Source organism: Podarcis gaigeae, assembly GCF_964106915.1.
Source record: "Podarcis gaigeae genome assembly, chromosome: Z".
Classification (NCBI taxonomy): Eukaryota; Metazoa; Chordata; class Lepidosauria; order Squamata; family Lacertidae; genus Podarcis; species Podarcis gaigeae.
Genome location: NC_139691.1, coordinates 46,902,761 through 46,919,608, shown reverse-complemented (window position 1 = coordinate 46,919,608; position 16,848 = coordinate 46,902,761). Strand labels below are relative to the sequence as shown.

General features: G+C 42.4%; 1 protein-coding gene across 1 annotated transcript in view; it reads left to right on the top strand.

The window, feature by feature from the left end:
- The first annotated feature begins 7,641 nt into the window (after nucleotides 1-7,641).
- CD40LG (CD40 ligand) overlaps nucleotides 7,642-16,848 on the top strand; it is a 28,319-nt gene continuing 19,112 nt past the window's right edge. Inside the window, exon 1 of the mRNA XM_083723115.1 lies at nucleotides 7,642-8,014. Within this exon, the coding sequence (XP_083579241.1) occupies nucleotides 7,865-8,014 (150 nt within the window). The 5' untranslated portion in view covers nucleotides 7,642-7,864. The remainder of the gene's footprint in view (nucleotides 8,015-16,848) is intronic.

The following is a 16,848-nucleotide window of genomic DNA, read 5'->3' as shown; positions in this document are numbered from 1 at the left end:
TGTTATAATGATTTTTAATTTATGATTTATTTATAGAGGTTTTTTTTGCTGTGTGTAGATCAACCCAAGTAATTGAAAACAGGATCACATGTGGCCACCTCAGTAGCATCATGAGACCATATTTTCATGAATCCACCATAAAAAGGATGTCTGGAGGGCCCCTGATGCTTTTCTTTTTTAATGGAGTTGTTGTGCTGGGGGACAGAGCACTTTAATCCAATTAATCCTTCCTGCAAAACACTGCCAGTCTGGGGGCACCCATAGTGAATCAGCTGGTGCAGAGACATATAGAGTAATTCTGTCCAGAAGAACCCAGTCAGAAGAAGGACAACTCAGAGTGATGTATACTACAAAGGTGTGGCTGCAGATTTAATGGGGGCATGGATATATACAAGTAGCCAACACTGGATTGGGAAGAGCCAAGCTCTTTTGAGGGTGGGTAATAATGCTGTGTCTCTGCACCAGGAGCAAATAAAAGAGCTGATTGGTGCAAATGTACTCAGTCCAGAGCAGGTGCATCAACTCTTAGCGGCGGAGGTGTCTTGGGTTCCCTTAAAACCTGCTGGCACAGGGCTAGGCCTCTTCAAGGGGCTAGAGGAGACCCATCGCCAAGCTGAGCACAGTGCAGTTCAGTGGCTGGCTCCTCCTCAGTATGAGACAGGAAGCCACTCCATGCTGGGCTTTGGGCTTGGCTTCCTCTCGATGTGACGTCACACGTGTGTTGCGCGCATTACCTCACACATGAGGTAATGCCACATGCCAGCCCCCCAGTCTTGGGTGCAAGACGGTGCCTCTGATGCAAAGAAAACTGAGTGGAAAGAGGCAAAGTCAAAACGAAGCATCATGCAGAGATGCAAAAGGCATTATCTGTGGATGGGCACTTTGGGTGCACATCTACTGTTTTTTGTTTTTTCTCACACTGTGTTAGTTGTTTGCTACTTTGTGCCATTCCTGGCATGTAGTTTGGGAGTTAAAATTGTAGCTGCAACTCCTAGTAAAATGCACTGTAGCGGCATGTGGCCCTGCTGCTACTCCGTGGGTGTAAAAAGCACCAGTGGGACTAGCAGCTCTTGCTTGAAGTAGCCAAGCAACACCAAGTGAAGAAAAGTTGCCTACCCGACAACCACATCCTTTCCTCAGCCTTTGCTCCTTGTCAAGCAACAGCAAAGCCTGTGAGCATTTGTCATAAACACCCGGGAAGCTGATAAGTATTTCCGTAGAACGCAAAAGCCGCTGCACCACCAGCGTATCTGTTTTGCAATCTACTCATCAGCAGAAAAAGTCCCATAACTAGGTCAGCAAGCATCCAGGTTGCTGATTTCCCATTTGTGTCCATGAGTCGTACTGACCTCAGCAATGGAAGTGAATGAGGAAGCCTCAGTTTGGGTGGAGCTTGTTCTGTGAACGTATACGGAGTTCCATAGATTGTTGGATCAGGGTGATGGGGTCTAAAACAGGAGTAGGAAACCTTAGGTCCGGGGGTTTGAGGGCATCTCTAGCTGGCCCTCAAAACTCTCTGTAGGCCACACATCTCCCTGGCTTCACACCTGAATGCTTTGCCTGGCTGAAATGTGTTCTTCAACATTGGTTGCTTGACTTGCTGGAAGATAGTGAGGGTTGTGTGAGTGTATGTAGAAACTAGCCTATGGTATGGAGGTAAAATTTATGCTTGCTGTTCCACCCACTTTTGCCTCCGGCTCTGCCCACCAATGGCATGTGGCCCTTGGAAGGTTGCCCAGAATGGAATGTGGCCCTAGGGCTGAATATCTTTCCCCACCTTTGTCTAAATGGTTTTTAAGATTACTCACATCTATAGATGGATGGTACATGTATAGTACATAGGAATCTGCACACTTCTGGTCTGTTCGATCCTTCTGAGAAGCTACGCTTTTAAAAAAACTCTTAGGAAACCTTAGAAACTTGTGGGTGTGATACAGTCAGGTCAGGGATGGGAAGCTATGGCTGGTGGACTCCAGATTCCATCAGTCCCAACTGGCATGGCCAACGGCTATGGATGACAGGAGTTGTAGTTCAACAAATACCCAGAGGCCTGCTGGTCTCCCTTCCCCAATTTAGAGGGAATGAGTTGATGGGAGCATTTCTGAAAAGCTCTTACCAACTGTCAACATTTGTAAAGATGTACACCCACACAGTGAGAGGCACATTGTGCCTTGGTACCTAAAAACAGAGTTTTGAACATGATAAAGGTTAGCTAGATTGAAGTAACTGATGATATCACATATCCTGGTACTATAAACACGTTTGAGGGTTGAGCATTCGTAAGATCAAACTTGACTGCGATCCTGATTCAGAATTTATCACTTTGGAAAATCTTGCAGTCTCTTTCTCTCTCTCTTTTTCTCCTGGTCTCTTTCTTTCGTTGCTGGTGAAATTCCAGATTTCGTTGGCCGATATGCATTGTCTTTCCAGCATGACTCAAGAGCTCTGCTGCTGCTGTTTTACATAGTCTTTATCCATAACTAGCTTAGTGTTACAAGAAATTCTCCCATGAGCAGCCTAGAACAGGTCTACTTAGTCAGCATCATGAAGTATCATGGGCTGAAGATCCTCAAGGTGTTAAACCTCAGCTCCTGTGCGTAACAAACTACTGTTGCGGTTTCCCACCTTTTAGACTCACTGAAGCTTGACTCAGCAGAGAGCAGCACTAAGCTGGCATGGTGGCAAGGCACAGTCTTTCCCCCTTTTTTGCATTAGGGTCATCAATTCAGGAAAGGCTTGCAAATAGCCACTGGCTTGGTTGGTTCCCCATGGCAAAGAAGAATGGTCTCCAGATCTGATTGTTGCAATGCATTCTCCATAAAGCTACCCTTAACACTAAACGTCAGTGGTGGGGAACCTCAGGGCCACAGACCCTTCCCTACTGCACTTCCTAGTTTGCACACCCTTTGAGTGTTCTTTGCTCGGCTAGAAAGTGTCCTTGAACTCTGAAAACACTTCTTGTTTGCCTGGATGGAAGATAAAGGTGCCTAGGTTGCTGCTGCTGCTGCTGCTGCTGCTGCTAACCTGCCCTTCACTCTGATCAACCTTCACCTAGTGATCAGAAAATTCTATTCATGAATGCCACAACAGCAGCCCAAATAATAAATGCTCAGAAATGGAAGGAGGGTCTAATACCAACAAAGGAGGAATGGCAGACAAAACTGGTGGGATATGCAGAAATGACCAGATTAACTAACAGAATAAGAGATCAGGAAGAAAGACTCTTTAAGGAAGATTGGAAAAATATAGGTAGGTTATCTAAAAAAACAACAACCCCATTGTAAGCAAATTAAGACGTTAGCACTTTTAGAGTAAATTCAGCAGCAGTATAGAGTTAACTGAGAGAAACTGAGAAGTAAAAGACCAGGAATTGATTAGAATAAACAGTGGAAAAGGGTAACTAAAGCAAACCATGGAGGAGGTGGAGGGGAAGTCGATGTCAAGTGTATGATATGTGATTTGGTGGTTGTAAAAGTTTGCAAAATTAAAAAAATTCTGATATATATTAAGAGAGAGAGAGAGAGAGAGAGAGAGAGAGAGAGAGAGAGAGAGAAATGGATGTTGGAAGCAAAGCTCTGTTAGGAAGAGAAACAGAATTTGTTGTTCTCTTTCTTTCTTTGGCTGGGTTTCTGACAGGCAGAAGTTCAGCAGGTGAGGAGGATGTGAGTCATTGAAATTAATGAAAACCAAGGTTTTAGAGAAAAATCTAACCGAGATTGAGAAAGAGAGGTTTCAGAAGGAGACAGGTTTAACGCTGGTTAAGAAAGTAAAATACCTGGGGGTTAATATGACTGCTAAGAATGTGAATTTATTTAAAGACAACTATGAAAAATGCTGGTCAGAAGTGAAAAGGGATTTAAAAATATGGTCAAATCTGAAGCTTTCCTTGCTAGGCCGTATTGCTGCTATAAAAATGAATGTATTGCCAAGAATGTTGTTTTTGTTTCAATCATTGCAAATTTTGGACAAAATGGATTGTTTCAAGAAGTGGCAGAGAGATATTTCTAGATTTGTCTGGCAGGGCAAGAAGCCCAGAATAAAATTTAAAATACTAACTGATGCAAAGGAAAGAGGTGGATTTGTCCTGCCAGACCTTAAACTTTACTATGAATCAGCCGCATTTTGCTGGCTGAAAGAAGGGCTGCTTCTTGAGAACACAGACATTTTGGGTTTAGAAGGCTTTAATAATGTATTTGGGTGGCATGCATACTTGTGGTATGATAAGGTCAAAGCACACAAAGCATTTAAAAACCATATTGTCAGGAAAGCATTGTTTAATGTTTGGATAAGATATAAAGATCTACTTGAAAGTAAAACCCCAAGGTGGTTGTCACCGATGGAAGCGAAGGCTCAGAAAAAGCTTAATATGGAGGCCAAATGGCTGAAATATTGGGAGATTTTGGAACAAGAAGGAGATAAATTGAAATTGCAGAGCTTTGAGAAACTAAAAGATAAAGTGCGAGATTGGCTTCATTATTATCAAATAAGGGAGGCTTACAATCTGGACAAGAAAATTGGCTTCCAGGTGGAAAAATCAAAATTAGAAACAGAACTGTTAGATCCCAAAACTAAGATACTATCAAGAATGTATAACTTGCTGTTGAAATGGAATACTCAGGATGAAATGGCGAAATCTGCTATGATAAAATGGGCACAAGATGTTGGACATAACATTATGTTTGCTGACTGGGAACAGTTATGGACCACAGGTATGAAATTTACGGCATGTAATGCCTTAAGAGAGAATATTATGAAAATGATATACAGGTGGTACATGACACTAGTCAAGCTTGCAAAAATATATCATTTGCCCGATGATAAGTGTTGGAAATGTAAAGAAAATGAAGGTACATTCTTTCACCTTTGGTGGACGTGCTCAAGGATTAAGGCTTTCTGGGAGATGATCTATAATGAAATGAAAAAGGTATTTAAATATACCTTCTTGAAGAAACCAGAGGCCTTTTGCCTGGGCACGGTCGGCCAACTGGTGTCAAAGAAGGATAGAACATTCTTTATGTATGCAACAACAGCAGCAAGAATACTCATCGCAAAGTATTGGAAGACACAAGATCTACCCACCTGGGAAGAATGGCAGATGAAAGTGATGGACTACATGGAACTGGCGGAAATGACTGGCAGAATCCGAGACCAGGGAGAAGACTGGAAGAAATTTAAAGACTACTTACAGAAACACTGTAAAATTAAGAAATGTTAGAGGGATGCTGGAATGAAGTTATGTGGTTTTAGCAGTAATGTTTTTAAGGGGTACGTAAAAATGGATTGTTAACATATGAAAATGTAAAGCCATCATATATTATGATAAAATATTAAGATAAAAGCAAAAAGGGTAAGGACTTGCTGAAATAACTTTTGAACTAGAATACAAAAAAGGGAGGTGTGAGGAGGTCAAGGAAATAAGCAGGTGAAAGATAAGGTATGGAAAGATTGATTTGTTTTTTCTTTTTTCTTTAATTGTATCTTTTTTTTACTGCTTTTTCTTTTTTCTTTGTCTTTATTTCTGTAATCATTTGAAACCTTAATAAATATTATATAAAAAAAGAAATTAATGTGCATCGCTAACTTGGATTCATAAATTTCCTTGGGACTACTCTATGAGTATGACCAGCATTGGAAACAACCCAGTGTAATGGATTGCTTTGAAGTCATTTCATTCTGCACCAGGTAAAGTAATTTTTACCCCCCCCCCTCATTTCCCCTCCCCTAGATTTGTCTCTTATTTTGCCCAACCAAAGGTGGTAACGCTATTTGGATACCACCCAATGGAGATAAATTGACCCATTATATTTGTATAAACTTGCAAACAAAAGCCCTCTGAAACATGAAGCAAAATTCTACAGAGGGTTATTTTTCGCTCTATAGGACGCACTTCCCCCCCTCCAAAATTAAGGGGAAATGTGTGTGCGTCCTATGGAGCGAATTCAGGCTCCTTGGCTTCAGTGATAGCAACGTGAAGCCTCCGAAGCGCAGAGGGAGCACTCCCAGTCCCACCAGGAGATCCTGGGGACTGAACCTGATGCCTTCTGCATGCTAAGCAGTTGTTCTACCACTGAGCTATGGCCCTAGCTCACAATATTGCTGTCAGGATAAAATGGAGAAGGTGGAGGCTGAAGTGTGTATGCTCTGTGGAGGAAAGGTGGGATAGAAGTATAAGAAGGAATAAAGTATGTAAACTAGCCTATAAGGGAATCAACTACAGTATATTTTTAACTTACTCTCCTAATAATTTGTATATCAATGATAAAAGTGGTATATAAATTTTGTTAAATAAAAAAAGAGGAAATGTTCAGACTTTCAAACAGTATGTTATGTCTGAGCCTTCACTGCTGAAACTCCCAACAGCATTTTCATGCTCACAAACACCTGATGAAGGAACCATTGTGACATAACCCATTCAAGCAGAGTGAAGGGGCAACAGGCTGTCAACAGTGGCAGTAGTTGGGGGCTCCCATCTATTCAAAAGTCACAGAAAGTCTTTTCATACTGCCTGAGGAATTAATCCCTTCTTTAACGTTCATAATTGCTGGATCGATTGAACAGGACTGGAGCTAACATTTGCTTGGATTTGGCACCACTGATAGGGAACTGCCTGCTGCGTCCTCCGCTTTGAAGTCACCCTGGTCTTTGGGCCTCCAGCACCTTCTTCAGCATGTCCAACCCATCTAAGATGTGCTTGGGTCATAGCTGCCAATGTTTCCCTTTTTTAAATGGAAATTCCCTTATTCCAAATAGGATTCCTCACAAGAAAAGGGGAAAGTTGACAGCTATGGCTTGGGTCCTTCTTGATGGTTTCCCATCTGGTGGGCTACTATGAGAGCAGGATGCTCGACTAGGTAGGTCATTGGCCTGATCCAGTTGGCTCTTCTTATATTCTTATGCCCCCAGCATCCACGTGCAGGATATGAGAGTCAGGATGGGGGCGATAACGCTACCTGCTTGTGATTTTATTTAGATACCATGAAGAAGAGATTGATCACCAATGTTGATCAATCAACCCTGACTGAGTCAAACGGAGGGCCCCATGTTGGAAAAGGCTGCCATAAATAAGGAGGGGGAGGGGAAACAGAATCCAGGCAAACTTAGCAAATTCACATTTTCTGAAACCATATGACCTCTGAAACACAGCCATTCTTTGAAATTCTCCACATTTTGTCATGCAGCTCTTTGGGCAAGTAATGTGTTCCAAATTACAGACACTAGGGTAAAGTGTACATATTTTTTTTTAGTGAAAATTGTGAAGATGCACTACATTAGGGGAAATTGCTCTGCAAAAATGTGTACATTAAATGTCATACAAATATGAATGTACTAGGAGCGATTCATACTAAAATGCCAACAAATTTTCACAAGGACTTAACAAAAATTGCAAACTGATGTGGAAATGTGGAGAATTTAGTGTTGGATGGGAAAAATGAGAAACTGAACCCAGAATTGACAGACTTGCCCGTCCTTAGTCACCGATGCTTTCTTTCTTTGAAGCCAGGAAGAGGTTGGGGTGTGCGTGAAGAGGAAAGAAAAAAAAAAGTCTGTCTAAGATAGGGGGAAAAGGTGGGGGGTGGGCAGAAGAATGAAGTTGCTGGAGGAGGAACTTGTGACAACCCATGGAAGTGAATGGCAAACGATGAATTCAGGAAATGACTTTGTTGTCGCTGTTGTTGTGGAAGAGGAGTGTGAACAAATGGAAGATGAGTTTCCTCCCCAGGAAGAGGTGGGCAGGCACACACACACACACACACACACACACACACACACACACACACAGCACTTGTTGCTCTCTTGCGCAGAGTAAGTAGCGAGGTGTTTTTCAAGAGACTCAGAGACGCAAGAATTCAGGAGATAGAGACACATGGACTCTGGTGAGCCTTATCCATCCACAACCCCAAGACCTGCTGGCTTCACCATGAAAGCCTTCACAAGCTTGATGGCCATGTTTGTTATCGCACAGCTCGTTGGGACAGTGCTTTTTGGCTTATATCTTCACATGAAGGTGGACAAGGTAAGGCTGCTTCCTCGTTTGCTCTGGTGTCACTCTGTAAGGACAGTGAAGGGCCAAATTGAGAAGGAGGGGTTTTCACAAGTGTGAGAACAACTTCAGGGTTTACTGCTGCAGACCACGGTTGTCAAGACTTCCAAGTTGTAGGATCTGCTGTCTTTTTTTAAACCAGCAAATTGAGATCCAGTAGCTTGATGAAGATGCACGGGGGGGGGGGGGGAATATACACGTAGTTGCATCCAACTAAATTCTCTTCAGAGAAGACCCCTTGAATTTGATGGATATTAAGACAACTAGTCATGTTTAATTTCATTGGGTCTGCTCTGAGTAGGACATGTAACAGAGGGAAACAAATAGCAGGCAGATGTGATAGATGTACGTATATATTAAAAAGTTTTTCATTATGTAGAGAAAGTCAATAGAGAAATTTTTTTCCTCATTCTTTCTCATTATGCTGGAATCCAGCCAAGGACCAAGGTGAGAGTCAAGATAGATAATAGGATATCTTCATGTGTAGCTAATTTGGGGCAATTTGCTGCTGAAAAAATGCTATGATGTCATTACCTCACCTCAGAAAGGATGTTGTAGAGCTGGTAAAATGTTCAGAAAAGGGCAGTCAAAAGAACCAAGGAGGTGGTATGATTTTCCTCTGAGAAAAGGTTACAACATTTGAAGCTTTTTAGTTTCAAAAAAATATGACTAAGAGGAGAAGTGATAGAGATATAAAGAATTAAGCGTGGAGCAGAAAAAGTGAAGAAGCAGAATGTTTCTCTAGCCTTCATGCTAGAATTTAGACAGGGGGCAGGCGGGTGTGGGGGACTCCCTGGTCCTGAATGGGGTAACTGTGCCCCTGAAGGACCAGGTGCACAGCCTGGGAGTCATTTTGGACTCACAGCTGTCCATGGAGGCGCAGGTCAATTCTGGGTCCAGGGCAGCTGTCTACCAGTTCGATCTGGTATGCAAGCTGAGACCCTACCTGCCCACAGACTGTCTCACCAGAGTGATGCATGCTCTAGTTATCTCCCGCTAGGACTACTACAATGCGCTCTAGGTGGGGCTGCCTTTGAAGGTGACCCGGAAACTACAACTAATCCAGAATGCGACAGCTAGACTGGTGACTGGGAACAGTCACTGAGACCATATAACACTGGTCCTGAAAGACCTACATTGGCTCCCAGTTCGTTTCCGAGCACAATTCAAAGTGTTGGTGCTAACCTTTAAAGCCCTAAACGACCTCAGCCCAGTATACCAGAAGGAACGTCTCCACCCTAATTGTTCAACTCAGACACTGAGGTCCAGCTTTGATGGCCTTCTGGTGGTTCCCTCACTCCAAGAAGTGAGATTACAGAAAACCAGACAGAGGGCCTTCTTGGTAGTGGCACCTGCCCCGTGGAACGCCCGCCCATCAGATGTCAAGGAAATAAACAACTATCCAACTTTTAGAAGACATCTGAAGGCAGCTCTGTTTGGGGAAATTTTTAATGTTTGAAGTTTTATTCTGTTTTTAAGGTTCTGTTGAAAGCCGCCCAGAGTGGCTGGGGAAACTCAACCAGATGGGCAGGGTATAAATAAATAAATAAATAAATAAATAAATAAATAAATAAGAATGAATGAATGTTGGGAAGATTCAGGAGACACAAAGTCCTCCTTCACATAATCAAAACTATTGAATTCACTCCCTCAATCATGTAGTGATGTTGCCAGCTTGGGTGTTTTTAAAGAGGATCTGACAAATTCATGAGGCTTCAATGGCTATTAGCCATACTTAGTTATTTAGTTTATTTAAAGAGTTTTAATCATTGGCATTTCTTACTTCTTAAAATAATAATTTTTATTTCTTTGCCGCAGAAGCAAACTAACACATAACCATGTAAGCAGTAACAGAAGCACAGACGGCGCATTTTTGGTTATAGACATGTTATAGACATGCAGTTACATTTAGCAAGAGTCATATGTAAGACTCTTGCTGTATGTAACTGAATATGTAAGACATGTCTATGTAGTACTGCTGCAATGAGGAGTGAGTCGCGGGAGGAGTTGCTTATATGACTCTCCCAATTTATATAATCAGAAAATGGGAAGCAGTCTGCCTCAGAACTGTCTGATTTGGCTTCACCCCAGATTACATGTCTGGATCTGACCAGATGTTCAGAAAAAGCAACGTTCCATACATTTGTAAGGTTCCCACATAGAAACCTTTGTTGATTTCCAGTGTTTTTCATTAGCATTTGTAAGCTGTGTACATAAATTAACACCATAAGGCAACAATAAAAATTAATCATAAAACCAAATTCCCCGTTTGTGGAATGTTCTCCCCAGAGAGGCTCACCTGGCACCATCATTACATATCTTTAGCTGCCAGGTAAAAATATTCCTCTCTACCCAGGCCTATGACCGTTAAGCAATCTATGGCCTGTTAAATACTTATGTGGAGGGCCCCCCTGTTATTATGGTTTTTATTTTATTTTGTTTTATTTTATTTATTAATTTATATATATCACACTATACCCAGAGGTCTCAAGGTGTTATCAGAACAAAATCAAAATATAAAACCACAAAATATATAATAAAAATAAAAATAATGAAAGTGCCACGTGAACGTCTCTGAGGAGAACATTTCACAGACAGGGAGCCACTGTAGAGAAGGCCCCGTTCTCATGTTGCCACCCTCCAGACCTCTCGGGGAGGAGGCACATGAAGAAGGGCCTCAAGAAGATGAACTCAGGGTCTGAGTAGGTTCATATGGAAAGAGGCGGTCCTTGAGGTATTGCAGTCCTGAATCGTTTAAGGCTTTCAAAACCAGCACTTTGAATTGGACCTGGAAACTAATTGGTAGCCAGTGCAGTCGGACCAGGATCAGTGTAATATCCTCAAACTGTCTTGCTCTGGTGAGCAACGTGGCAGCTGAATTCTGCAGTAACTGAAGTTTCCAAACCGTCTTCAGAGGCAGCCCTACATATACGCATTGCAGTAATCTACCCTTGAGGTTACCAGAGCATAGACAACAGTAGTTAGGTTATCCCTGTCCAGATAGGGGCATAGCTGGGTCACCAGCCAAAGCTGACGAAAGGTACTCTGAGCCACTGATCATTTTATCCTTAAGCTGCGTATTATTATGCTCTGTATTGTGCTTTTATGATTTTGCTACATAAATTATGATGGTGGGATCTTTGGATAAAGAACAGTATATAAATAGTATAAATAAATAACGGGGGAAAAATATAATCCTGAGCACTTCCTTTAAATGCCTGCTGGTATCAGAAAGTCTTCACCATGCGCCTGAAGTTCAGCAAGGAGAGTGGCTGTCCAGTCTGAGTTGGGAGGAAGTTCCACAAGCTTAGGGGATACAACACTTCATGCACAATGGCTATGTACCATCTCCTGCATTGGAGGGTGTATGCCCCCCCCAATGCCAGTTGCTAGGAATCCTAGAATCGCAGAACTGTAGAGTTGGAAGGGACCCCAGAAGTCATCTAGTCCAAACCCTTATAATGCAGGAATCCTGCCCACAGCTTTGTGTCCTAATGCTCACAAGTGTGGGGAGTGCTGTTGAGTGCAGGTCTCACTTTCATTTAGTTGACCAGGATGGTAGACTAGGTGGGATTTTGGCCTTTAGCTTTAGGGTGTGTGTGTGGGGGGGGGATTGGATAAATTAATGGGGGAAAGGAAGCATATCAATGGCTCTCACCATCACTCAGAGATTGTTGAAATATTAAGCTGTATATACCGTATTTTTTGCACCATAACACTCACTTTTTTCCTCCTAGAAAGTAAGGGGAAATGTCTGTGCGTGTTATGGAGGGAATGCCTACGGGTGGCATGCCTACGGATTTTCCTCCTCTAAAAACTACGTGCGTGTTATGGTCGGGTGCGTGTTATAGAGCGAAAAATACGGTAAATGCTTTTAAATAGATAAATATTGGGGCCAGATTTTACACAGTGCTGAACATGACATTTGTATTTGGGGACTAGTGATAATTTCTCCTCTTCACATTTTAATGTAAACCTGCCTCATCTGCACGTCCCAAACACATGAGCGAAATGAAACAAAGCACTCCTTTGATATTGGGCACTTTCTTGAGTTTTGTGGTGCAGTTCCTCAACCAAGCTCTCTGCACAAAAAGCAGTATATTTCTGAAAACAATGCAGAAAACTCTATTGTATTATGGGGAAATTGTTTGCAAAAACATGTACATTAGGCAAAACTGCATTTGAGAATGTGCCTGTTAGCAGAAATTTGCACTAAAATGCTTATGAATTTTCATAAAGTCTTGAAAAAATGCAAACTGATAAGGCAGAGGAGGAAAGGGTTAAACCCTCCTCACACTTTGCAGCCCCCAAACACAATTCCTCCACACACACACGCACACACACACAAACAATTCCCATTACGAGGTAAAACCTCCATGATCAGAGGCAGTCAGCCCCTGAATGCCAGTTCCTAGGTAGTCACAGCAGAGGAAGGGGTTTTGACTTCCTGCTCTTACTTGTGAGCTGTTAAGAGACATCTGGCAGGTCCTTGCTGGAAGAAGGCTAGAATAGATAGGCCCTTGGTCTGATTCAACAGGGCACTTAAAAAACAAACACATACCAAAGCATTTATTTTTAGGAAAGGATGTGGTACACCATTTTTCCCTCTCCGAGTGTAGGTGGAGAAGAAATCTTAGTTCGCTTCATGAGTATAGAAGTATTGCCTCTTATTTATCATAGAATTATAGAATTGGAAGGGACCCTGAGGATCATCTGGTCCAACCCCCTGAGACGCAGGAATAGGCAGCTGTTCCAAACAAGGATTGAACCTGCAACCTTGGCATTATCAGACCATGCTCTAACCAACTGAGCTATACAGCAATGGCATAATAGTGTATCAGTGTGCCATGTGTCTGCAACTGGACTTAACCATCCAGGGATGGAATAAGCCCTTGCCACTTTGCTTATTAGTCTATTGAATAAAAACATTATTTTGCAAAGCTGCAAAGTCTTTCTTGTATATTTGTTTGTTCAGTTTCTTTGCCAAAGTGTTTGGCCAGATAAAAGGATGCCCATTTTTGTACTGAACATCCATTTTCACCTTTCCAGTCTTTTGCAATTATGGCAGGGCACTTCTGAAGACCTTCGGTAAGGACTGGTGAGAAAGTAAATTGGTTTGCAGCTAAATGCAAACCTACCTTGTTTGCACTTTCACACAGTGAAACACAGCTTTCTTTCAACCCACACTTCTCTGAATTTTGCAATGTAGTTCTCCAGCTAAGTAATGTGTACATATGCTCAGGCAAAGTGTGCATTTATTAGTAAATAATTGCATATAAATATGCATTATATTAGGAGAAACTGCTTTGCAAAAACATGTACATTAGACAAAACTGCCTTCAAGAATGTGGCTGTTTGGAGTAATTTGCACCAAAACACTTCAGAATTTTCATAAAGTCTTTTTTAAAAATGCGAACTGATATGGAAATGTGAAGAACTTAAGATTGGAAAAATGAGAAATTGAAGCTGGCATCCCTATTCTTGTGTTTCTAACCCACCTCTTTCAACTCTCTCGTGTGACTCTGACCGGAGAAAGACCCACCAGGAGTTCCAAGCATCCCAAGGGAATGAGCTCTGTGTTCCAGGACATGAAGTAGTTACTTCTGTGCTCACAGGCAGAATGGCTGACTGGAACATTGGGCATCAGCAGGTGGATCATGACCAGCAGCCGGTTCACATAAATGGGGGCACCGCAGTGGCAACTGTGAGAACCCAGTGGAGAAAGCAGTGGTCTGCTGTGGTAATTTTACATGCTGATTTTAATCACATTTTGGGTGGTCAAAAGACTGCTTTAAGTTCACTTACTTAAAACAAGTGCTTTACTTACCTCAAAACATGATGTGCCTGTCCTGTTGCGCTTGGGGGCCCTTTTTGCTCATTCTGCTGTTTGCAGACCACAATGTCTGCCCCAAAGTCTTAGTCTAATGGCACCATTTAGGGAAAGCTGGAGACAGAATGTGGAGAAGAGAGAGGCTTGCTCTATACAGTTAAAATTATTAAACATTAAAAATCTTTGTGTACAGTGGTACCTCGGGTTACATACGCTTCAGGTTACAGACGCTTCAGCTTACAGACTCTGCTAACCCAGAAATAGTACCTCGGGTTAAGAACTTTGCTTCAGGATGGGAACAGAAATCATGCTCTGGCGGCGTGGCAGCAGCGGGAGGCCCCATTAGCTAAAGTGGTACCTCAGGTTAAACACAGTTTCAGGTTAAGAACGGACCTCTGGAACAAATTAAGTTCTTAACCCGTGGTACCACTGTACTATGCTTCTATCCCGTGCAAGATGAGGGGAGGCATGGGGGAGCAATTTGATTCAGTTTGCATATATAGGCCAACCCTTGCAATTTACACTTTCTGAGACAATATGTGAAGAGGATCACAGCCGCCCTTTGAAATCTGAATTTTACAACACAGTTCTCCAGCCCAGGTATGTCTATTGAAGTGCACATCTAAATGCATATATTAGTAAAGAAAAGAAAACATACAAAAATGCATTATATGTGGTATATATTGCTGTTCAAAAAACGTGTACATTAAGCAAAGTTGCATATAAAAACTGTGCCTGTTTGGGGAAATTCATGCTAAAATTTTGATGGATTATCATGAGGACCTTTAAAAATAAATAAATTTGCAAACTGATTTAGAGATGTGTAGAAGTAAATGTAGGATTGGAAACACAGGGAACTGAAATTCCTAACTCAGGGAGGTTTATAAACATTGTTTATACATAACGGCGATACAAAACAAAATGAGATGGTACAATAGGGAGACATTTCTCTGAAATAAACCAGCCACTTTCAATAGCCTGAATAAAGACTAGGGATGGATCTGTCACTTTCAGTTCTCCTGCTTTCACATTTTCCATTCTTAAAATCATATTTCTGCAGCAATTTGCAATTTGTTTTTGTTTTTTTAATCCTCATGAAAGTTCACCAGCATTTTAGGGTGTATTTATCTGAAAACACATTTTTGTATGCAATTTTGACTAATGTACACATTTTAGTAAGCAATTTCCCCCTATATAATGAAATGTCAGTATGTTATTTTCACTAACATCTGTATTTTTCCTGCACACTTATATTTTAAGCATTGGTTTGTCAGAGAATTGTGTCATAAATTTCAGAGAAGTACGAATTTCAAAGGCTGGTTGTGTATCAGAAAGTGTGGATTAGGCAGGTTCACCATTAAATATGTACTGAACTGAATTTCTTCCGCCATCCCTAGTGAAGAGGTATATGTTTAGCCAGTGGCATACCATGGGTTGGCAGCATCCGGGGAAAGGCAATGATCGCTCCCTCTAACCTCCTCATGGCATTGCGTGGTAGGCAACAGGTGGACCTTGCTGTACACCTTGGGCAGCCATTCCTCATGGAGGTTCCATGCCAGTTGCCACATTCACCCTCTTCGTTTGGCAAGATCTCAGGTGGGGGGAGTGGTGGCTGGAGTTCCTGTCACGGAGGGTGACAGAGAACAGGCTGAGACCCCAAGCGAAGCCCTTCCTGCCTGTCCGCCTCTCCTTGGCCACACAGTGCGAGGTTGAGTCCCACTCCCGGTTGAGTGGGTGACTGTCCTCTCCATTGCTCCCACCATGGGTTGTGCACCTTGCCTAAAGACACACACCAGGAGAGAGGCCCCAGGGAAGGGCCAGCGTGGGCCAGGGCTGGGCTCTGGCCAGCAGGAGTTCCACCCAGGAGCAAGTGTCCCTTTGCTGGCCACATGGGGAAGAAGCCACTGCACAGCCCCGAAGGCCCAGCCCGGGCAAAGCTCATGTTCCCATGGCTCCAGAATGTGGCAGCCACGTGGTCTTGGTGACAGAGCCTGTCATGGGAGCACCTGGTTAAGCCCCCCTCAGTATTCTTTGCCCGGGGCTATGACCTTCCTTGTCCCCCATGCTACTCCACTGTGTTTAGCTCCCAAGTCATTTAGGACTTGATAAATGAATCAGCCTCTCTACCCCTTTCAAAAGACATTCTGTTCTCTTACTAAATTTGCTCAGGAACAACTAATGAGGGATCACCTGGTATAAAATCTAACAAATCATTCCTCAAAACCTACGTATTAAAAAAAAGGCTGCAGATTGTTGATGAGGCAGGACTTCTCTTTGCAGAAGCCATACTAATTCTTCTGCAATAAGACTTGTTCTTCAACATGCTTAACAATTTTATCTTTAATAATATGGTTGGCATCTGTCTGTCTCAGGAGACAATTGAGGAGCGCGTCTTTGCAGTGAAGTCAAACTAATTTTTTAATAATACTTCCCAACCATTTAATAGGGATTAAGCTACTTAACCAGCCAGCAATGTTTCTCTTTTTCTTTTAAAAACGGCATTGTGCTGGCTACCTTCCAAGTGCAGCCCTCTAATATTGATTTATTTATTGATTGATTTAATGCATTTACATCCTACTTTTCCCCCCGAAGGAGCTCCAGGTGGGATGCATGGTCCCCCACCCCATTTAATCTCCATAACGACCCTCCCAGATAGGCTAAGCTAAGTGACTGGCCCAAGGTCACCCAATGAGCTTCATGGCTGAGTTGGGATTTGAACCCTTGTATCCCAGGTTCTAGTCCAGCCCTGTAGGTACGGTTCCCATACCACATGATTAGAAAATCAGCAGTTTATATTTGGGTTAAGAACTCTTGAATAGATGCCATCTGGGCTCTGTGACTTTTCAAAATTTTTAATCTGTCTCTGAGCCGTTAAATTCCATCCTTTGTCATCTTTGTCTACCTCAGTTCTTTAGACATCCTTCCTAAATATATATATATATATATATCAGTTGAGGTGGGCAGTGTGAAAATCTTC